The sequence below is a fragment of the Ranitomeya variabilis genome, chromosome 3 (assembly GCF_051348905.1).
Source record: "Ranitomeya variabilis isolate aRanVar5 chromosome 3, aRanVar5.hap1, whole genome shotgun sequence".
NCBI lineage: Eukaryota > Metazoa > Chordata > Amphibia > Anura > Dendrobatidae > Ranitomeya > Ranitomeya variabilis.
Genome location: NC_135234.1, coordinates 254,232,678 through 254,250,789, shown reverse-complemented (window position 1 = coordinate 254,250,789; position 18,112 = coordinate 254,232,678). Strand labels below are relative to the sequence as shown.

At 40.8% G+C, this 18,112-nt stretch overlaps 1 protein-coding gene across 2 annotated transcripts in view; it reads right to left on the bottom strand.

Moving 5' to 3' along the window:
• KIF21B (kinesin family member 21B) overlaps nucleotides 1-18,112 on the bottom strand; it is a 637,471-nt gene that overhangs the window by 73,835 nt on the left and 545,524 nt on the right. For both annotated transcript variants that reach the window (XM_077295392.1, XM_077295391.1), the window contains exons 31-32: nucleotides 10,746-10,907; nucleotides 5,611-5,728 (exon numbers count right to left, since the gene is read on the bottom strand). In XM_077295392.1, coding sequence (XP_077151507.1) covers nucleotides 5,611-5,728; nucleotides 10,746-10,907 — 280 coding nt within the window. The remainder of the gene's footprint in view (nucleotides 1-5,610; nucleotides 5,729-10,745; nucleotides 10,908-18,112) is intronic.

The window sequence follows — 18,112 nt, the reverse complement described above, 5'->3', positions numbered from 1 at the left end:
ACATCAACACCACATTTTGATCAAGGCAACATAACATCTCCGCCTGCATTTTCCTCACAGACCAGCAGTTTGCCGGGGACACCCTACTCAACTCCGTCTAAGCACGGCAGCCAGCCCTCAGTCCCTCAGATGTGGACAAGTAAAAGACCATTTCCTCCTAGCCATGACAAAGCTAAGAGGTTGAATTTCTCCATCTGGTGGACACAGAGGATTTTCGAGATCTTATGTCCATCGCAGTGCCCCAGTACCAGATGCCCAGTCGCCACTACTTCTCAAAGAAAGCTGTGCCTGCGCTACACCAGCATGTCGCACACAACATCACAGCTTCCTTGAGAAACTCTGCGTGTGACAGGGTGCATTTCACCACAGACTCTTTGACGAGTAGACATGGACAGGGGCGTTACATGTCGGTGACTAGGCACTGGGAAACTACGGTGACATCAGGAGAAGGAGCTGCTGTCCAAGTCTTGCCGTCCCCACGAGTTGCTCGTCGATCCTCTGCATCTAGAAGTTCCTCCACTGCTTCTGCCTCCTCAACCTCCTCTCGGTCCTCCACCTGCACCCAAAGCCTGTCTGGTAATGCCACTCGCGTTGTAACTGCGCAGAAGGAATCCTGCACACCTCCTCACTATGCTGTCACCAGGGCTCAACAGCATCAGGCAGTGTTTACATTGAATTGTCTGGGAAATGTGAGTCACACAGCTGAGGAGTTGTGGTCAACTCTGGAGACGGAGATCCATCAATGGTTGTCTCCACTCAACCTGCAGCCAGGGAAGGCTGTGTGCGACAATGTTGCAAACCTGGGTGCGGCCCTTCGCCAGGGCAATGTCACACATGTGCCTTGTATGGCTCACGTTTTGAACCTGGTTGTCCAGCAATTTTTATCCCACTATCCCGGACTAGATGGGCTTCTGCAGAGGGCACGGTCGCTGTGTGCTCACTTCCGCCATTCGCATCCCGCAGCTCGACGACTTGCATCTCTACAGAAGTCGTTGGGCCTGCCAGTTCACCGGCTGAAATGCGATGTGCCCACACGGTAGAATTCAACTCTGCACATGTTGCAGCGACTGTGGCAGCACCGATGAGCCCTGGTGCAATACGTTATGACGTACAGCCTGGGCCAACGAGATCAAGAGGTGGGGTAAATCATGCTGCAGGAGTGGTCTCAGATCAGGGACCTATGCACCCTTCTGCACAAATTTTGCTAAATAATTCCTGCCATAGAAAGGGATTCATGCATGCAGGAGTATCAGCAGAGACTGTTACAAAATCTAACATCTGCTTTTCCACAAAACACCAGTGGTGCACGTAGTCAATCTCTTGAGTTCTAACTTGCCAACCGTGGGACTATCGAGTCATCACTCTAACCGTAACAGTAACATCGTATCTGGTGGTAACAGCAATTTTTTCCAATCGTTTCAAGATTTTTTAGACCATCCTTTGCAAGGCCACAGGAGACAAGAAGTCTGACGCACAGCCAACACCTAGAGAGGATGGTACAAGAGTATCTCCAAGCTAACATCGATGCCATGACTGTGGAACTGGACCCTTGCTCATTTTGGGCTTCCAATCTTGAAAAATGGCCTGAGCTCGCCACTCACGCCTTGGAGATCTTGTCGTGCCCCGCAGCCAGCGTTCTCTCTGAACGTGTGTTCAGAGCTGCTGGTGGTGTGCTGACAGATAAGCGCACGCGGCTGTCCAGTGACAATGTAGACAGACTAACGTTCATCAAGATGAACAAATCCTGGCTCCGCAAGGACTTTTCTACCCCTGTGTCATCTTGGGGAGACTAAAAGCTTGATGATTTTTGAAAATCACGTCACCAACCATTTAAAAAAACTCTGGCAAAATTGATGCCGCTTAAGTGGTGTCTGTGGCCGAATTTTTTGAAAAAATGGAGACTCTTATTTAGTCCCCTTGTTGAGTTTTACATGACGTTGCATCGTCAATTCCAGGTGGGTGGGGTAGTCTGCAGAGTTGTTTACTCATACTATTGCCTGGGATTCAGAGGTCTGCTCCAAAGCTTCAGTGTCTGCTAGTCAGCAGAGTAGCCCAGCCACCCACCGCCTGTTTACCTAAGTACTATTTTGTAACGGCATCTAGCCCGGGAAATCCTTTTGGACCTAGTAGAATTTAGTGCTACTCAGCAGCGTACTTCACCCATGAAGCAAGCTACACCGCCTGTTTACCTAACTACTATTTTGTAACGGCATCTAGCCCGGGAAATCCTTTTGGACCTAGTAGAATTTAGTGCTACTCAGCAGCGTACCCCACCCATGAAGAAAGCTACACCGCCTGTTTACCTAACTACTATTTTGTAACGGCATCTAGCCCAGGAAATCCTTTTGGGCCTAGTAGAATTTGGTGCTACTCAGCAGCGTACTTCACCCATGAAGCAAGCTACACCGCCTGTTTACCTAACTACTATTTTGTAACGGCATCTAACCCAGGAAATCCTTTTGGGCCTAGTAGAATTTAGTGCTACTCAGCAGCGTACCCCACCCATGAAGCAAGCTACACCGCCTGTTGATCTAATTACTAATTTTTAACTGCATCTAGCCCAGGAAATCGTTTTGTATCTAATAGCATTTTGTGCTACTCAGCACAGTACCCCACCCACGAAGCAAGCTACACCGCCTGTTTACCTAAGTACTATTTTTAACGGCATCTGGCCCAGGAAATCCTTTTGGGCCTAGTAGAATTTGGTGCTACTCAGCAGCATACCCCACCCATGAAGCAAGCTACACCGCCTGTTTACCTAACTACTATTTTGTAACGGCATCTGGCCCAGGAAATCCTTTTGGGCCTAGTAGAATTTAGTGCTACTCAACAGCGTACCCCACCCATGAAGCAAGCTACACCACCTGTTTACCTAAGTACTATTTTTTAACGGCATCTGGTCCAGGAAATCCTTTTGGGCCTAGAAGCAATTTCTGCTACTCAGCAGAGTACCCCACCCATGAAGCAACCTACACCGCCTTCTTTCTTTCTCAATCTAACCCCTCAGCTCTGGGGTGTCCACTTTCCCTCCAGCTTTCTCCTTCTCACAGGTCGACTACCTCGTGTTTTCACACTGTGGCGAATCTTTTGGGCCCAGGCATAAGAAGTCGTTGAGGTAATGGATAATATGTGCCGCCTTACAAACGTCCATGACGACACATTCGAAGAAGCAACTAAATGCCTCAAATAGTGAGCAGGATATGGAGCACCCCATGGGCAAACAGCGATCTATGTAGTATGCTCCTTCACAGAAGCAGCCCAATGGGAGGACACTATTCGGAGGCACAGGTAGTAACCGGAACGCCCCCTCAATGTCTGTTTTGGCCATTAGGGCGCCCTTACCAACTTCTTGACCCGCCTGATTGCCTCGTCAAAGGAGGTACAGTACATAGTACTGTACTTGGTTCAGCGTCGATGTTGTCGTTTACTGACCGGCCCCTTGGATATGACAAATGGTGGATTAGTCTGAATGTATTGGGTTCATTGTTTGGCACAACTCCCAACGGGGATTTCACTACGTCTTCTAAGGAAAGTGTTCTGAATGGACCCGCTGCCATTCTACCTAAAGATATTTCTTTTTTTATTTTTATTGTCAAGACGTCTGGGTGTTGGTAGAGTGAGTTTAGATTTTTCTCCAGCCTTTCTTGATTTTAGAAGGGCATGACATGCCTATATCTGTGTCTCCTCCTCCTTTTACTCCTTCACCTCTTTTCTTTTCGCATGACTATATGTAGTTGTGACTTTTCCATGTGTTTGTTGTGTCTTCTGAGCAGTTTGTCAGCTTTTGGACACCTTTTAAGGTGTTTTCTATGTGTTTTCCATGTGTTTGTATGTGTTTGTGTTTGCCTGCCATTGGTTTCAATGGGGTTCAACGGTGTTCGTCGAACACGTCCCTGTTCGACGAACCGAACCGAACCCTAGGGAGGTGGCTCATCTCTAATGGTGGGTGCTAATGGTATCAATAAAGACTAGAACTTAATGCTACAAAAAAAAACCCTCGCAAAGCTCAGCAGGAAAATAGTTATTGGTCTCCGAAAAAAAACTATCCAATTTCTTTCTAAATTAGTAAAGTATAAAACAAACACATACATTTGACATCACCAATAGCACTGAAACAAATAATAAAGTTAACATTAATTTAACAATAAATTTAAAACAGTTAAGATGAAGCCAAATCAATAATGCCAGAATCATGTTTATGTTTTTTCATCCTACCCCAGAAAGAACTTTTTAAAATCTAGAATACATTGTATGCTAACTTATTTGTTCAGACATAGGTTACTTGGATTCTGGCTATTATTTCATTTTTGCACTTGGCAGATACCTTAGTTTCACAAACCCACAGGTTTTAGTAAACAAGAACTTGAAGAGGTACCTGATCTATAAGATCATTGCCACTTCACAAAGTTTTGAAACCATGAATAGCAATGTTGGAGGACTACAAGCAGGCTTGGACTGGCCCACAGGGTAACAGAGGAATCCCCCTGGAGGGTCCCTGTGTAGACCTGGGCCCCCAACCCCACTGTATGGGCAGTACTTGGCATAATTCACTTGATTCACTCTGTACAGAAAAAGCAGCATCTCATCATTCATTAACTATCCAGTTTATTATTATATAGAGATAGAGGTAAATTTGTGAACGAAGGTAGTATAATATTTGCATGCAAGTGAAAAGTGGGCCCCCAAAGTCAATGTTACTGGTGGGCCCTTGTCACCCCAGTCCGACACTGACTACAAGTAGTGTGTAAGTGTAGTTTACATATCTACTGCTTATGTAATTTCTTTATGTGGAGTATGTGGAGTGTAAAATCTGTGTAAAGCATCTTTAAGGTTTGTGTGTAGTGTTGGTATGAGTTATGTAAATGGTGAGAAGAAGTGTCTGGTCTGTGTCCTAATTTTTTTGGGAGGTCTGATCTGGAGGCTAAATTTATTTAATAGGTCTATTCTAGAGTAGGAACTCATTTAAATATCTCATGTTGATTCTGAGTAATTAAAGGACTTGACTTTATTAAAGGGAATCTGTCAGCAGGTTTTCACTACATCATCTGAGAGAAGACTGATGTAGGCAAAGAGAAGATGAATCCAACAATGTATCACTTAGATTACTGGGTGCAGCAGTTCTGACACAATCAGAGATTTTAGATTTAGGATAAAGCAGAGCTGATGAAGCTGCCACCGCCCACACCAGGCTTTGCATATACAAAGCCCATAGACAGTGAGGTGCCTATCACAGGAGGGGGCGTGTCAGACCAGGGCTCACGTGACCAGCTAGTCACAGCAATGATAAGCTCCTGGTGCTAAAACAAGCAAATAAAACTACAGCCCTTGAAAAGAGAGACATTGCTGAAATCTTTTTTTAACCCCTACCTCATGATGTCTTCAGAATACACAGCAAAAACCTGCTGACAGATTCCCTTTAAGGGACTTGGATTGGGTTCTAAATTAAATAATTAGAGTTTGGGGTCTGAATTATTATAGTAATCTAGTCTAAAGTCAGAATTATTTTTGGAGCATTATTTTATGGACTCAAAAGCACATAATTGACTTCAAATAATTTACACAGAGAAGTTTTTCTTATGTCAAATATGAAACAATAAAGAAAAAAATTACCTTCACATAATGATCTTTGGATCCTGTGATAACTAAATCCTGTTTATTGACTGTGCTACTGACTGTCAAGCACATAACTGGTGCCATGTGCCCAGATAGTTTCCCTACAAATTGCAACCTACAAAAGTGTGAGAAGAAAATACCAAAAATTAAATTAAATTCTTCTGTTTCTCTATAGCTGTATCAGCCATTTAGATAGACCAATAACCGAGGAACTATAGCACCTAAGAACGCCTGTTCATGATTATCCATCTGTCTAAACAGATGCGCAAATACTTGTTCATTGGATCCGATTATTTTTTAAGCAAAATGATTTTTATCCCCTTAGTGACAGAGCCAATTTTGGTCTCATTGACCAAGCCTCATTTTTTTAAATGTGACACGTTACTTAATGTGGTGATAGGTCTGGAATGCTTCAGCATATTCTGTTGATTCTGAGAAAGATTTATTGACACAACATAATTTATATTAATGGAAAATTTAGGCTAATATGGTTTTTTTTTTCAAAATATCTGAAATTTAACAAAAAATTTGAAAGTTTTGAATTTGAATGCTTATATACTGTATTTAAAGCAGGTAGTTATACCACACAAACTAGTTAATAACCAACATTTCTTATACATTCAATAAAGGAATTTGGCACTCCAAAATATGATTCAAATAAATTTATTTAACGCAGTGTCCATAATGTTGCAAAAAATTAATTGACGTTTCAGCCTCCCTCAGGACTACAAAAAGAAAATTACAATAAATATATTTATATATAAAGGAACATTATTAAATAATAGTAGTTTACATAAAGCAACATAAATAAGAGAGAGTGATGGCCAGCTCGCCTAATCGAATAGTACGGGTGTCACTAATAGGCTGAGAACCAAACGCTATGCATTACCTGTATGTGAACAGCGCCCTATACAGGCCTCTATTGTGCAAATGTATACTAAGCAGTCACCCCCTCCATGAACTGTTAGGTTGTGAGTTGCTGTCTATTTAGTATTTTGTACCTGGGTTTTGCAACATCTTTGCTATATGGGTTGGCTGCATCCTGTAGTGCATTTGTTCAGAGACCTGGGCAGGTTAGCGGTGCTGCCCCTCTTTCAGCTGTATTTTTGAATTTTTGGAGGATTTTTAGTTCTCTTTTGTGGTTTACTACTAAGTTTTGTATTTGTTCACAGTAAAATATTGTTTGGATACAGCAGATCTCAGAAGGGAAGATGAATTTGATATTTGGAATGCAAATGTAGCTGAAATAGATTTTGGACACCACGTCACATAGCCAGAGCTCCTGAAGTGCCAAAACAGTAGACCCCCCCACACACACACATTTTCTTACACTGCACTCCTCAAGAAATTCATCTAGGTGTGTAAAGAGAATCTTCAACACACAAATTTGGACTTGAAAATGAAAAATTATATTTTTTACAGTAAAATTTATTTTAGCCCAAATTTGAAATTTTCACAACATGTAATAAAATAAAATTGACTCAAAAATTTGTTACGCAGTGTCTCTAGAATGGAGAATACGGTTTGTGCACATGCTGGGACTTGAAAGGGATGGAGCACATTTGGCTTTTGATTGGCAGATTTTTTAGTAGATTGTAGGCACCATTAGCAGAGCTTGCTGATGTTCTAGAACAGCAAGAACCTCCCCGCATCAAGTGGCTCCATTTTGGAAACTGCTCTGTCCATGGGGCTCTGCAAATGTTACATGGTGGCTAAATTTGCACTTCAAAAATCAAATAGCACTCTTTGTTTTTTGAGCCCTGCCATGTGCCCAAACATTGACTTTTGACCACATGTGAAGACACAGTCAGTTGAAATTGCAATTTGGTATAAATCATAATTAATCATACTGACCAGAAAAAATAAAGTTGTCTTATCACTTTACTACACAGTGAATAACATAAAAAAATGAAAACGCAAAACAGTGTTTTTTTGTTCATTATTGCGGCTGAAAAACTGTATAAAAAGAGATCTTAATACATTGCAATCATCATATTATGTAATACCGTTTACCTACAATTGCTCATTTTGCCTTTCCGCCCAGCTAATTCTTCTCTATTCCAGTAGGTCTAAGACATCACGTGAATAAAAAGGGAGTAGCTGGAGCCTTGTAAGCTCTATGTAGAAGCAGAAACTTTTCCCTGCATGAGTCATCACTGCAAAAATCCCTGGCAGGGAGCAGGAGTGGAGCAGCTGGGTCATGAGTTTTCACAGGTCAATCTTATCAAATTTTATGATGTACTGTAATTTGTTGGTTAAAAATGCTCACCACACCCATAGATGAATTTAGTGTTGGGCTTAATTTTCCAAATATGGTCACTTGGGTGTTTTAGGTTTTTTGACACCTCAGGGGTTCTTCAAGTGTTACATGGTGTACAAATTTGCACTTCAAAAATTAAATAGTGCTCTTTGTTTTCTGAGCCCTGCCTTGTGCCCAAACATTGTCTTTTGACCACATATGAAGACACATTCATTTGAAATTGAATAACAAAATATATGGATCATTTTCTCCTATTATCCCTTGTGAAAATAACAAATTTGGTGCTAAAACATCTTTTCCTGGAAAAAAGAATTATTTTTGATCTTGACATCTAAATATTATAAAGTTCTGTGATTTACTTGTGACTTAAAATGCACAACACAACCCTTTTTGAATTTCATGAGGGATTTAGTTTTTAAAATGTGATCAGTTGGGGATTTCTGCTGTTTTGACATGTCATGGCCTCTGCAAATACAACATAAGTTTTAAAGTCTATTCAAGCTAAACTTGTGCTCAAAAATCAAATAGCAGTCTTTCCTTTCCGAGTCCTGTTAGGTGCCAAAAGATTAGTTTTTGACCACAAATAGGGTCTCACCTCATTCTGAAGAAATTATACATTGTCGGGTCCATTTTCTCCTTGTGAAAACTAAAAAACTGGGACTTTGGGCTATAAACTTGGGACATTTTACTAGAAAAAAATACTGTATTTTTCACTTTGTAAGACGTACTTTTCCCCCCAAATTTGGGGGGGGGGAATGGGGGGGTGTCTTACAATGCGGATATACTGCTTAACAGTACCGTTGCAGGCTGGGATGAGGGGGTGTCCACCACCGCTGCCCAGAGTGATACTGGCATCTCCAGTGCTGCGGGAGGGTCTGCCAAAATTTTGTGAAAGGCCAGAGCCCCCCAGCAGTTCGTCAATGCTTTCCTGTGCAGTGGACTTCGGCAAAATGGCCACCGAGAGGCAGCGCATGTGCAGATGGAGATCTCAGCACCAAGATCTCGGGAGATGCTCTAAATCTGCGCATGCGCCGCCTCCCGGAGGCCATTTTCCAAAAGTCCACCGCACAGGAAAGCATGGACGAACTGCCGGGGCCTCTGGCTTTTCACAAAATGTTGGCAGAGCCTCCCCCGCAGCATCGGAGACACCCTTGCAGCACAGGAGCCCCCACGCAGCACAGGAGCACCCCCACAACACAGGACACCTGCACACCCCCTCATGCCAGCCTGCAGCATCGCTCCACTCCTGCCTCCTCCAGCAGTGACCCTGGGACCCCACTTCACTGCAGCCACCACCCCCGGTAAGCAATAAGACGCATTGATTATAAGTAGTGATGACGAGCGAGTGAAAAACTAAATCTCCGAGCAGTCATAAATACTCGGGAAAACCCAAGCAACGAGTACACTCGCTTATCACTAATTATAAGAAGCACCACAATTTTATTCAAAAAAAGTTTTTCCCTATTTTTCTCCTCAAAATTTGGGGTGCGTCTTATAATCCGGAGTGTCTTATAAAGCGAAAAATATGGTATTTTTTTTTTCCATATCCCAATTTTATAAAGTTCTATGAAGCACTTGTGGGATCACAATGGTCAACACACACCTAGGTGAATTTCTAAAGGGGTTTAGCTTCCAAAATTGAGTCACTTGTGTGAGGTATCTGTGGTTCTGGCAAGTCTGCATCTCTGCAAATGCGACATGGCACACACATTCCAGATTCAGATTCCAGTCTCATTTGCGCCACAAAAAATGAATAGTGTCCCCAAACATTAACTTTTTGCGACAGTATGTATTGGGTATCTTTATGTTTGGAAGAAATTGTGTAAGACAATATGTGGTAATTTTTTCTTGTTCAAATTTGGTGCTAAAACATGTTGGTAGAAAAAATTCCAATTTTTCACTTGCAGGTCCAAATGTTATAAAGTTCTGTGAAGCATCTATGGGTACTAAATAGGTATTAAACATACCTGGATAAGTTCCTCGATGAGGTCCGTTTCCAAAATGGGGTCACTTGTGAGGGTTTCTAATGTTTTGGTGCATTGGGGCCCGGTAAATGCGGCATATAGTCCGCTATTTATATTCTAGTTTGTGCTCCAGAAACCGAATATCACTCTTTCCCTTCTAAGCCCTGCCATGTGTCCAAAGGGCAGTTTTTGACTATATATTTGATATTGCCAAGTTTGGGAGAAATTGTGTAATACATTTATTTAACTTGTAGGGTGATTTTTTCTTAAAGGTATCACTTTACAGATGCCTTAAGTCAATTAAAAAACAAATAGATGCGTACAAAATAGGATTTATAAATTCCTTTGAAAAAAAATGAAACATTGATGCTAAATTTTAACCCTTCTAACATCTTTACAAAATAACAGAACATTTAAAAAAAATGCATGCTGATGTACAGTAAACATATGAGAAATGTTATTTATTAACTATATGATCTGGTTTAAAGATATAAGCATTCAGAGATTTAAAATTGCAAATTTTTCTACATTTCATCAAATTTAAAAAATGTTCATAAAAAAAGCAAAACATATCAACCTAAATTTACTGCTAACATAAAATACAATTTGTCACAAAATCACTAAATTATCTTTAAGCAAAATGCCACAGTTATTACCACCAATAATTACCACACGTCAGTTTTGAAAAAATTGGGCTCCGTCATCTTATAGTCAAAATTGGCTCCATGGCTAAAGGCTTAAAATACTGTATATCATTTTCTCAATCAAGTTTTGATCACGTGCACTTTAATAAAACATAATTGTACAATACAAAAAATTTAGTTTAGCAATAGGCTTTGGAAAGCAATTAATCTATGATTAGGTTTTCTATTCATTACAAAACTATTAATTTTACAGAGTAGACTTACCTTCCCAGGTCCCAAGCTCTCACTGCATTTCCAGCTGCTACATATAATGTCGTCCCCCCAGGATTCAGAGCGATCTGATTAATTTGTAGTTCAGCCTGACTGCTAACAGAACGGAGACTTAAGCCTGAACATGGGTCTCCAGAGACCACCTGACCCGAAGACCTGTTGAATTGCACAAAGTCATTACTATTAATTTTTCTTTTTTGTCCTCTAATTTTTATTAAGAGTATATAAGAACTACAGTAGTAAGGAAAATAAACTTAAATTCAATATAGAAAAAAACTAATAACAAAAACCAGCAAAATAGCCAGGAGAGGTAAAATGCAGTAGCGAAACAGAAGTCCAAAGGGAAGCGAAGGCAGAGATGAAATGATGGCTCACCACCTAATACAAATGAGAGATATGTGAACAGAATCCTTATCTTCTAAATAATCAGACCATTAGAAAATCAGGGACAGAGCAGCTGGTATCCTCATAAATATCACAGTTTAGGTGAAATAGAGAGGATAAAACTGACTGATAACCTATGTCAATAAGAATTGAATATAATATAGCACCACTAGACTAAAAGAATGCTGTCATTTGTAGGGCGAAACTCTGGCTCAGGCTGCACACTCTGCATCTGCCACAAAGTTTATTGCTCCCAGCATTTGTTTTTAATATTTAAAGCACTATTTTTAACTAATTTTATAAGTATAATAAATACAATTTTTACCGTTCATTCAGTTTAGTGGATCTATAGAAATGTGTGTCTCCCACCGGTCCTCTAATGAACCCTCAACAACGCAGGGGGAAACGTGTCAAGACAACTAATGATAAGTGTTAATATTCTATTTATGCCATACTGATGGAAAATCAGCTATGGGCAGCCTTATAGCTCAGATTATGATATGGGACGACTAATGAAAAGTGTCGATTTTCTCTTTGTATTGTGCCCTATTGATGGAGAATCAGCGAGAGGCAGGTTTTAGCTCTGATTCTGATATACAGAGTAATTTTGAAAAAGTATGAGCATAAAATTGTATATACGATTGCTTAAGACTGATTATTTTGTATCCCCTGGAGATTGGACCTACAGGGAGTGAGGTATCCGGGATCAATATAGCTTGAAATATTGATATTTTGGCAGCTGTGTATATTATATATAGCCACCTAAAATATTGTGATTTTTATTTTTATATCACTTGGGGACTGTAAATATTGATAACAGGACAATGCCAAGGAATGACATACAGTTTACTTTATCAATTATGTTGTCTGTAATTTTCTGCTGAGATACACATGTGTACTTTTTCATTCTTTTGCTATCTGTGTCTATTGAAATTTAGATAAGGTATGTACTAGGAACACCGTTGTTGAGCGGGGAGCTATTTCGCAATATTATAGGGTGCCACCCTCCGCTGCCAGGTAGGGTGAGCAAAAGGAACATCTAGGGACTTGATAGGTCCAGTTGTATCACTATCTGGCAGAGTGAGACTAACCCTGACCATATTTACCTAAACATCCTGCAAATCTTTGTTCTTTAAATTTATGAGTCCTACATGCTTTTAATATATCAATAAAAATTATCTTTTATGGGTCTATTGTCTTTTCAGCTTTTCAGTACCTTGTCACTTGGATGTATCCACTCTATTTCATCTGAACTGTGAAATTCATGAGGATACTGGCTGATACTGGCTGATATGTTAAGGATTTTCTAGTGGACTGATCATTCAGAGAATAAGGACTCTGTTCGCATTGTCTCTCATTTGCATTAGGTGATGAGGTTTTATTTAATCTCTACCCAATATCGTAGCACTGTGGTTGTTATGAACTGATATTTAGAAACTAGTAAATACACTACATTTATCTTTACAAACTCTTATGATTTCTACAAACCCTAACACCTGCTGGTTAACCCTTACTTGTTTACTCCTGGTTAACCCTGTTATTTTCTGTAAGCATCACTTAATGTTATTGCACACTGATCATATTAAGTTATTATCTGCTGTGGCTTCTGCTACCAACATCTATGTGCTGCATCAGACCTGCCATTTTCTGCTTCATCAGTCCTCTTAGTTCTGTAGCTTCTGTTATGTCCTGTGTTTGTTTGCCACCCAGCATAGCCTGCTGTCCAGGTCCTTACTGTTCCACAAGCCTTCCAACCTGCTGTGCCAACATCCTTTGTCCACTTGTCCACTCTGAGCTGTGGCTAAATGAATCCTCCTTATCGGGTGAGCCTAAAAATTCTAGGAAGTTTTTGGAATCATAGGATGGTGGCTCAGAGGATATCCAGCTTGCTAAGGGCAAACATTATTTAAGAAGAAAAAAATAATAGAGAATTTGACTTGGGATGAAATGGTGTGAGGGGTTAAGGTATAGAAGTTAAATAAATTCCTTCTTCTGTATTGCATTTACCTGTGAAAATGCATTAACTTTTCCAAATCTTTCGTAACAATAATTTTTAACTTTTTAATCTATTCATCCCCACCTTCCAAGAGTCATTTTATTATTCAATCTGCATAGCAAAATGAGGGCTTGTTTTCTGCAGCAAGAGTTGTATCTTTTCTAACATCACTATTTGTGTACAGACTCCACTACATCAAAATTGCAATACTAAGAAGGAAAAGTAAAGGCATTATGGAGATCACATATGCAATGATATGCAATTGATGAGAAATGGAAACAACAAGCATCTTGATTTATTCAGTATCGTGCATGATTGCCACGTGCTGAAATACACAGACTTACATGCCTTGGCACATTATCAATGGTTGTCTGAAGAATGTTCTTCCATGCCAAATGCATGTGGGCACAAAAAATCAAAATGATTTGCAGTTGGCAGCTCCATGTACAATTGCCAACCAATGACGTCCAAAATGTGCTCAATGGGAGACAAGTCTGGTGATGCTGCATACCATGTTACACGTTATGACATACAAGATGCTAACCGTGGTATTGTAGTGTTGAAAAACAGCACCGGGAAATCTTGTAGAATAGGTCACACCATTGTTTACATAATTTATCCATTCTGCACAGCAAATTAAATTGGGTGTTACACATCAAAACTAAGGCATCAAACAGTATTTACACAAACCATCAGAAGGCATTTGTACGGGGGAGAATCCTGCAAGCTGATCGTGGAGGCTGCATAGCTGAAGAGCTCCTGAGATACCGGACCTAACCTAGCTTAAATCGGCCTTTACAGACCTTCCTGCTCTTCCACATAAGCGTTATCAGCTTCCACACTGCCTGGGGCACATGATGACACGCGGCCGAGCCCAAAAGCATGGGACCCCACCAAGACTGTCTGACTTCTTTGCCAGAAGTAAGCCCGTGGGGACTGCAGGTAAAATGCCAGTGTTTTCATCGGTGTCCTCGAGCTCCTCACCGGGTTTTGGGGGAGGAGTGGGTGCTGCGGGAGATCAGCAGCAGCAATGTTCTGGCCTGCTAACTAAGGAAGACATGCAGGGACTTCTCACTTCCCTAAGGGCCTCCCTGAAGGAAGATATGCATGTTATGCTACAGGAAATGAAGGGGGAGATCTCAGCCCTGGGAGAGCGCACCAGCCACATGGAAAATAAAATGGCTGAATACACTACATCATTTAATGCTCTGGTGGATGAAAATGAGGCGCTCAGAGAGGAATTGTCATTGGTCAGTGATAAAGTGTATGACCTTGAAGATAGATCCCGTAGGAATAACATTCGCATAAGGAGGTCACTGATAAAGAGTTACCTGCCTTTCTGCAAAAATATCTTCAGGCTGTTCTTCCTGATTTATCCACCAGAGATGTGATGGTAGACAGAGTTCACAGAACACCTAAGCCAAGACATGTGAATCAGGATCTCCCTAGAGATACATTGGCAAGACTATCCTTTTTTACCACCAAGGACATATTCATGCAAAAAATGAGAAAAAGTCCAGAGTTGCCTGAGGAGCTGCAGAGTCTCCAGGTTTTCCCAGACTTATCTGCTGTGACTTTGGCTAAAAGGAGAGAGTTTGCACACATGTGTAAAGCCCTTCGGGATGGTGGAACAAGATATAGATGGGGGTTTAACCCAGTTAAGCTGCTGATATTCTATGATTGGCAGATGGTGGTTTGTCATTCCCCTAAACAAGTGAAGGATAGACTTACCAGTTGGAAAATTCCTTTTGTTCCTAAATAGAAGTCACAAGGGAAAAAGATTGCCCTGGAGTGGTTTCCGGCCTGACATGGAGGGAAGGACATGGTCCGTTTCTCTGGAGCCTTGTTGAGGGTTACTATCTTTGTGATCCAGGACTGTGAGGAACTTCACTGAAAAAGAAGGTGGAGATGGAAGAGCTCACTTGCCCTATGCAGCTATTGTGTCTGCAGATTATGGCTGATGTTTGTAGGTTGCATATGAATCTTTGCATCCTGCTTTTTAGTTCATGTTTTTGGTTTTTGTTTTTCGTGTTTGTTCATCTTTGCTGTTTTTTGTATGATCTAAATTTTGGTACTTGTATACTTGATATCTTCATACAGCATTGTATATTTCAGATAGGCTTGTGTACACATAACCGGATCTTGAAGGTGGGAATGTTAATTGTTCTTCATAGGAATAGGCATAGGAAATTTTGTGTTATATCATGAGTATACAAATTTTATCCCAGAATGTACGGGGACTGAATTCCCCGGTGAAAAGATCTATGTTATGGAGGGAAGTGCGGAAGTCACAGGCTGAAATTATCTGTTTACAGGAGACGCATTTGTTGGAGGCTGATAATTGCAGGATACATCATCTGCAATTCCCTCATATATTCTTTGCTAACAATAAGAGTAAAAAAGCAGGGGTTTGTATAATGATCAAAAATACGATTGCTTTTAAAAATCTCCATATGCATGAAGACCCGGCGGACAGATTTTTTATATTAATTTGCTCCTTAAATGGAGTGGTATACACTCTGGTAGTATTATATGCCCCATATGAAGCACAATACCCCTTCATCCGTAATGTTTTCCAGAAAACGTCTGAATTAGCCAAGGGTGAGAATCATATGTGTGGATTTCAGTATTCCAGTGGACAGAGTTGAAGATTGTTTCAATAGGACAGTCCGAGTCCGGAGGGAGTTGAAATCATTAATAAATGAATACAATCTACATGATTTTTGGAGGTATTCCCATGCTGATGAAAAAGATTATACTTTCTATTCCTTCAGTCAGGATAGATTTCTTTCTAGTGGATAATAAGGCAATGGGTAGATGCATTTCAATGAATATTGGTCTGATTTCATGGTCGGATCATGCCCCAGTATCCCTGAAATTAGCTCTGCATCACCAGGCTAACCCTTCCTCAAGATGGCGGCTGAACACATCTCTCCTTCTGGATGAACAGGTAGTAAAGAGAGTGTTGGTGGAACTGACACATTATTTCCATGAAAATGATAACGGGGAAGTAACTGATGAGTTCCTGAGGTCAGCGCATAAGGCTGTAATAAGAGGGAAATTTTTACAGCAAGCATCCTATTTGAAGCGCAACAGAGAAAAACATAGAGATAGCCTCATTTCCAGTCTTACACAATTAGACTCTCTAAATAAAGGATCCCTATCTTAGGCATTATCAGAAGAGATTTACAATATTATATTTAAATTAAGAGAGTGTAATAATTATAGGGGATAACTCAGGAGACTTTGCGTGGAACAAGACAACTACAGGACACAGTTTTATAAGTGTTAAAGTCTATATTATCACACGGTGATTCAAACAGGTGCAGAGAAAAACTCAAGTCCACAACACTTGGTGCAACTAATAAACGCAGCTTAGCAGTCTATAGGAAACTTCAGAGGAAAATGCAATCAAGCAGAAAGTCTATGAAGCACAGTTATTCTTGAGGATACTTGACACGAATAAATTCTTGTCTTAGTCCAGGCACAGATAGATATGCTTATTAGGCAGTTCAAATCATATCTTAGCTCAACCAGGGAGGCCTGGTTAATAGTCTCAGGTTATTGCAAAGCAGAAACAGCTTACATGTCCAGCAATAGCAGATGGAAGTAAGCATGAACAGCAGATGAAGGAGGATTACTGGAACTGGTGTATGCAGCAGGAACTCGGAGGAGAGTAGCAGGATCACCACACAGGTTCACAGGAGCAGGTATATAGCCAGGGAGTAATCAGAGGTCAGGAGCTGGATGCAAGGCAGAATACTCTAGCACAGACTGAAGGCTGGGGTGGAGTTTTATAGCAGGAAGACACAGTGCACATGAGACCAAAGACGCCATCTTGGAAAAGGGCAGTAATGCACAAAAGGTAAAAAATGTTCAGAGTCCTGACAGAGAGAATCTCCTGTCGCTGTATGAACATAACCTTAAAAAGTTTAAATCAAAATTCTATGCAACTGGGGGCATAGCCGGTGATGTTTTAGCCCGTAGGGTCAAGAAAAGAGAGGTAAGATCCAGGATTGATCATTTGGTGGACCCCCAGGGGAAACATATCAGAAACCCAGTTGAGATTGTGAATGAGTTTGCTAGATATTATACTCAACTTTATAATTTAGGGGAAGATCCTGATACGCCTCAACCCTCCCCAGTGGCGATTGATCAGTACTTGCAGAGCATTAACTTTCCAAAGGTTTCCCAGGTACAACTGAATTTCCTTAAGACGCCCTTAACTAAAGAGGAAATTTGGACCATCATTAGGTCCACCAAGGGTCGTAAGGCCCAGGGTCTGGATGGGTTACCAAATGAGTACTATGGTCAGTTCCAGAAGATTCTATCTTCTTTCTTCTACGTTTGTATACATTATGGTGGGATAAGGAGTTTATATCTAAAACTAACTTAGAAGCTACGATCTCTACTCTGCCAAAACCAGGGAAATCTCCAACGTGTCCTGGCAACTTTAGGCCTTTTGCACTACTAAATGTGATGTGTATAATTTTCTCAAAGATGTTAGCTTTAAGATTACACCACATTATTCCCAAATTAATCTCCCCGGATCAGGTTGGTTTTGTGGCGGGTCGAGAAACAAAAGATTGGACATGCAGAATGATTAACTTAATTAAAGTGGCGGAGCTCTGTGGATTCCCCAGTGCATTCCTGTCTTTGGATGCTGAAAAAGCCTTTGACAGGATGCACTGGGGATATCTTAGGACTGTTTTAATGAAGTTTGGCTTGGTGGGTCCCATATTCTCAGCGATCTGTGCCATGTATTCCAACCCGAATGCTAGGGTATTGTCATCGGGATTTTTGTCAAACTCATTTGCAATAACTAACGGAACACAACAGGATTGTCCCTTGTCTCTCATCATCTTCGCTTTGTGCATGCAGCCATTAACTAAAAAAGTACGAGCTTCTCCGAATATAGTGGGTATTAAAGTAGGGATGGTAATTCACAAAATTGGACTGTACGCAGATGATGTAATTATCT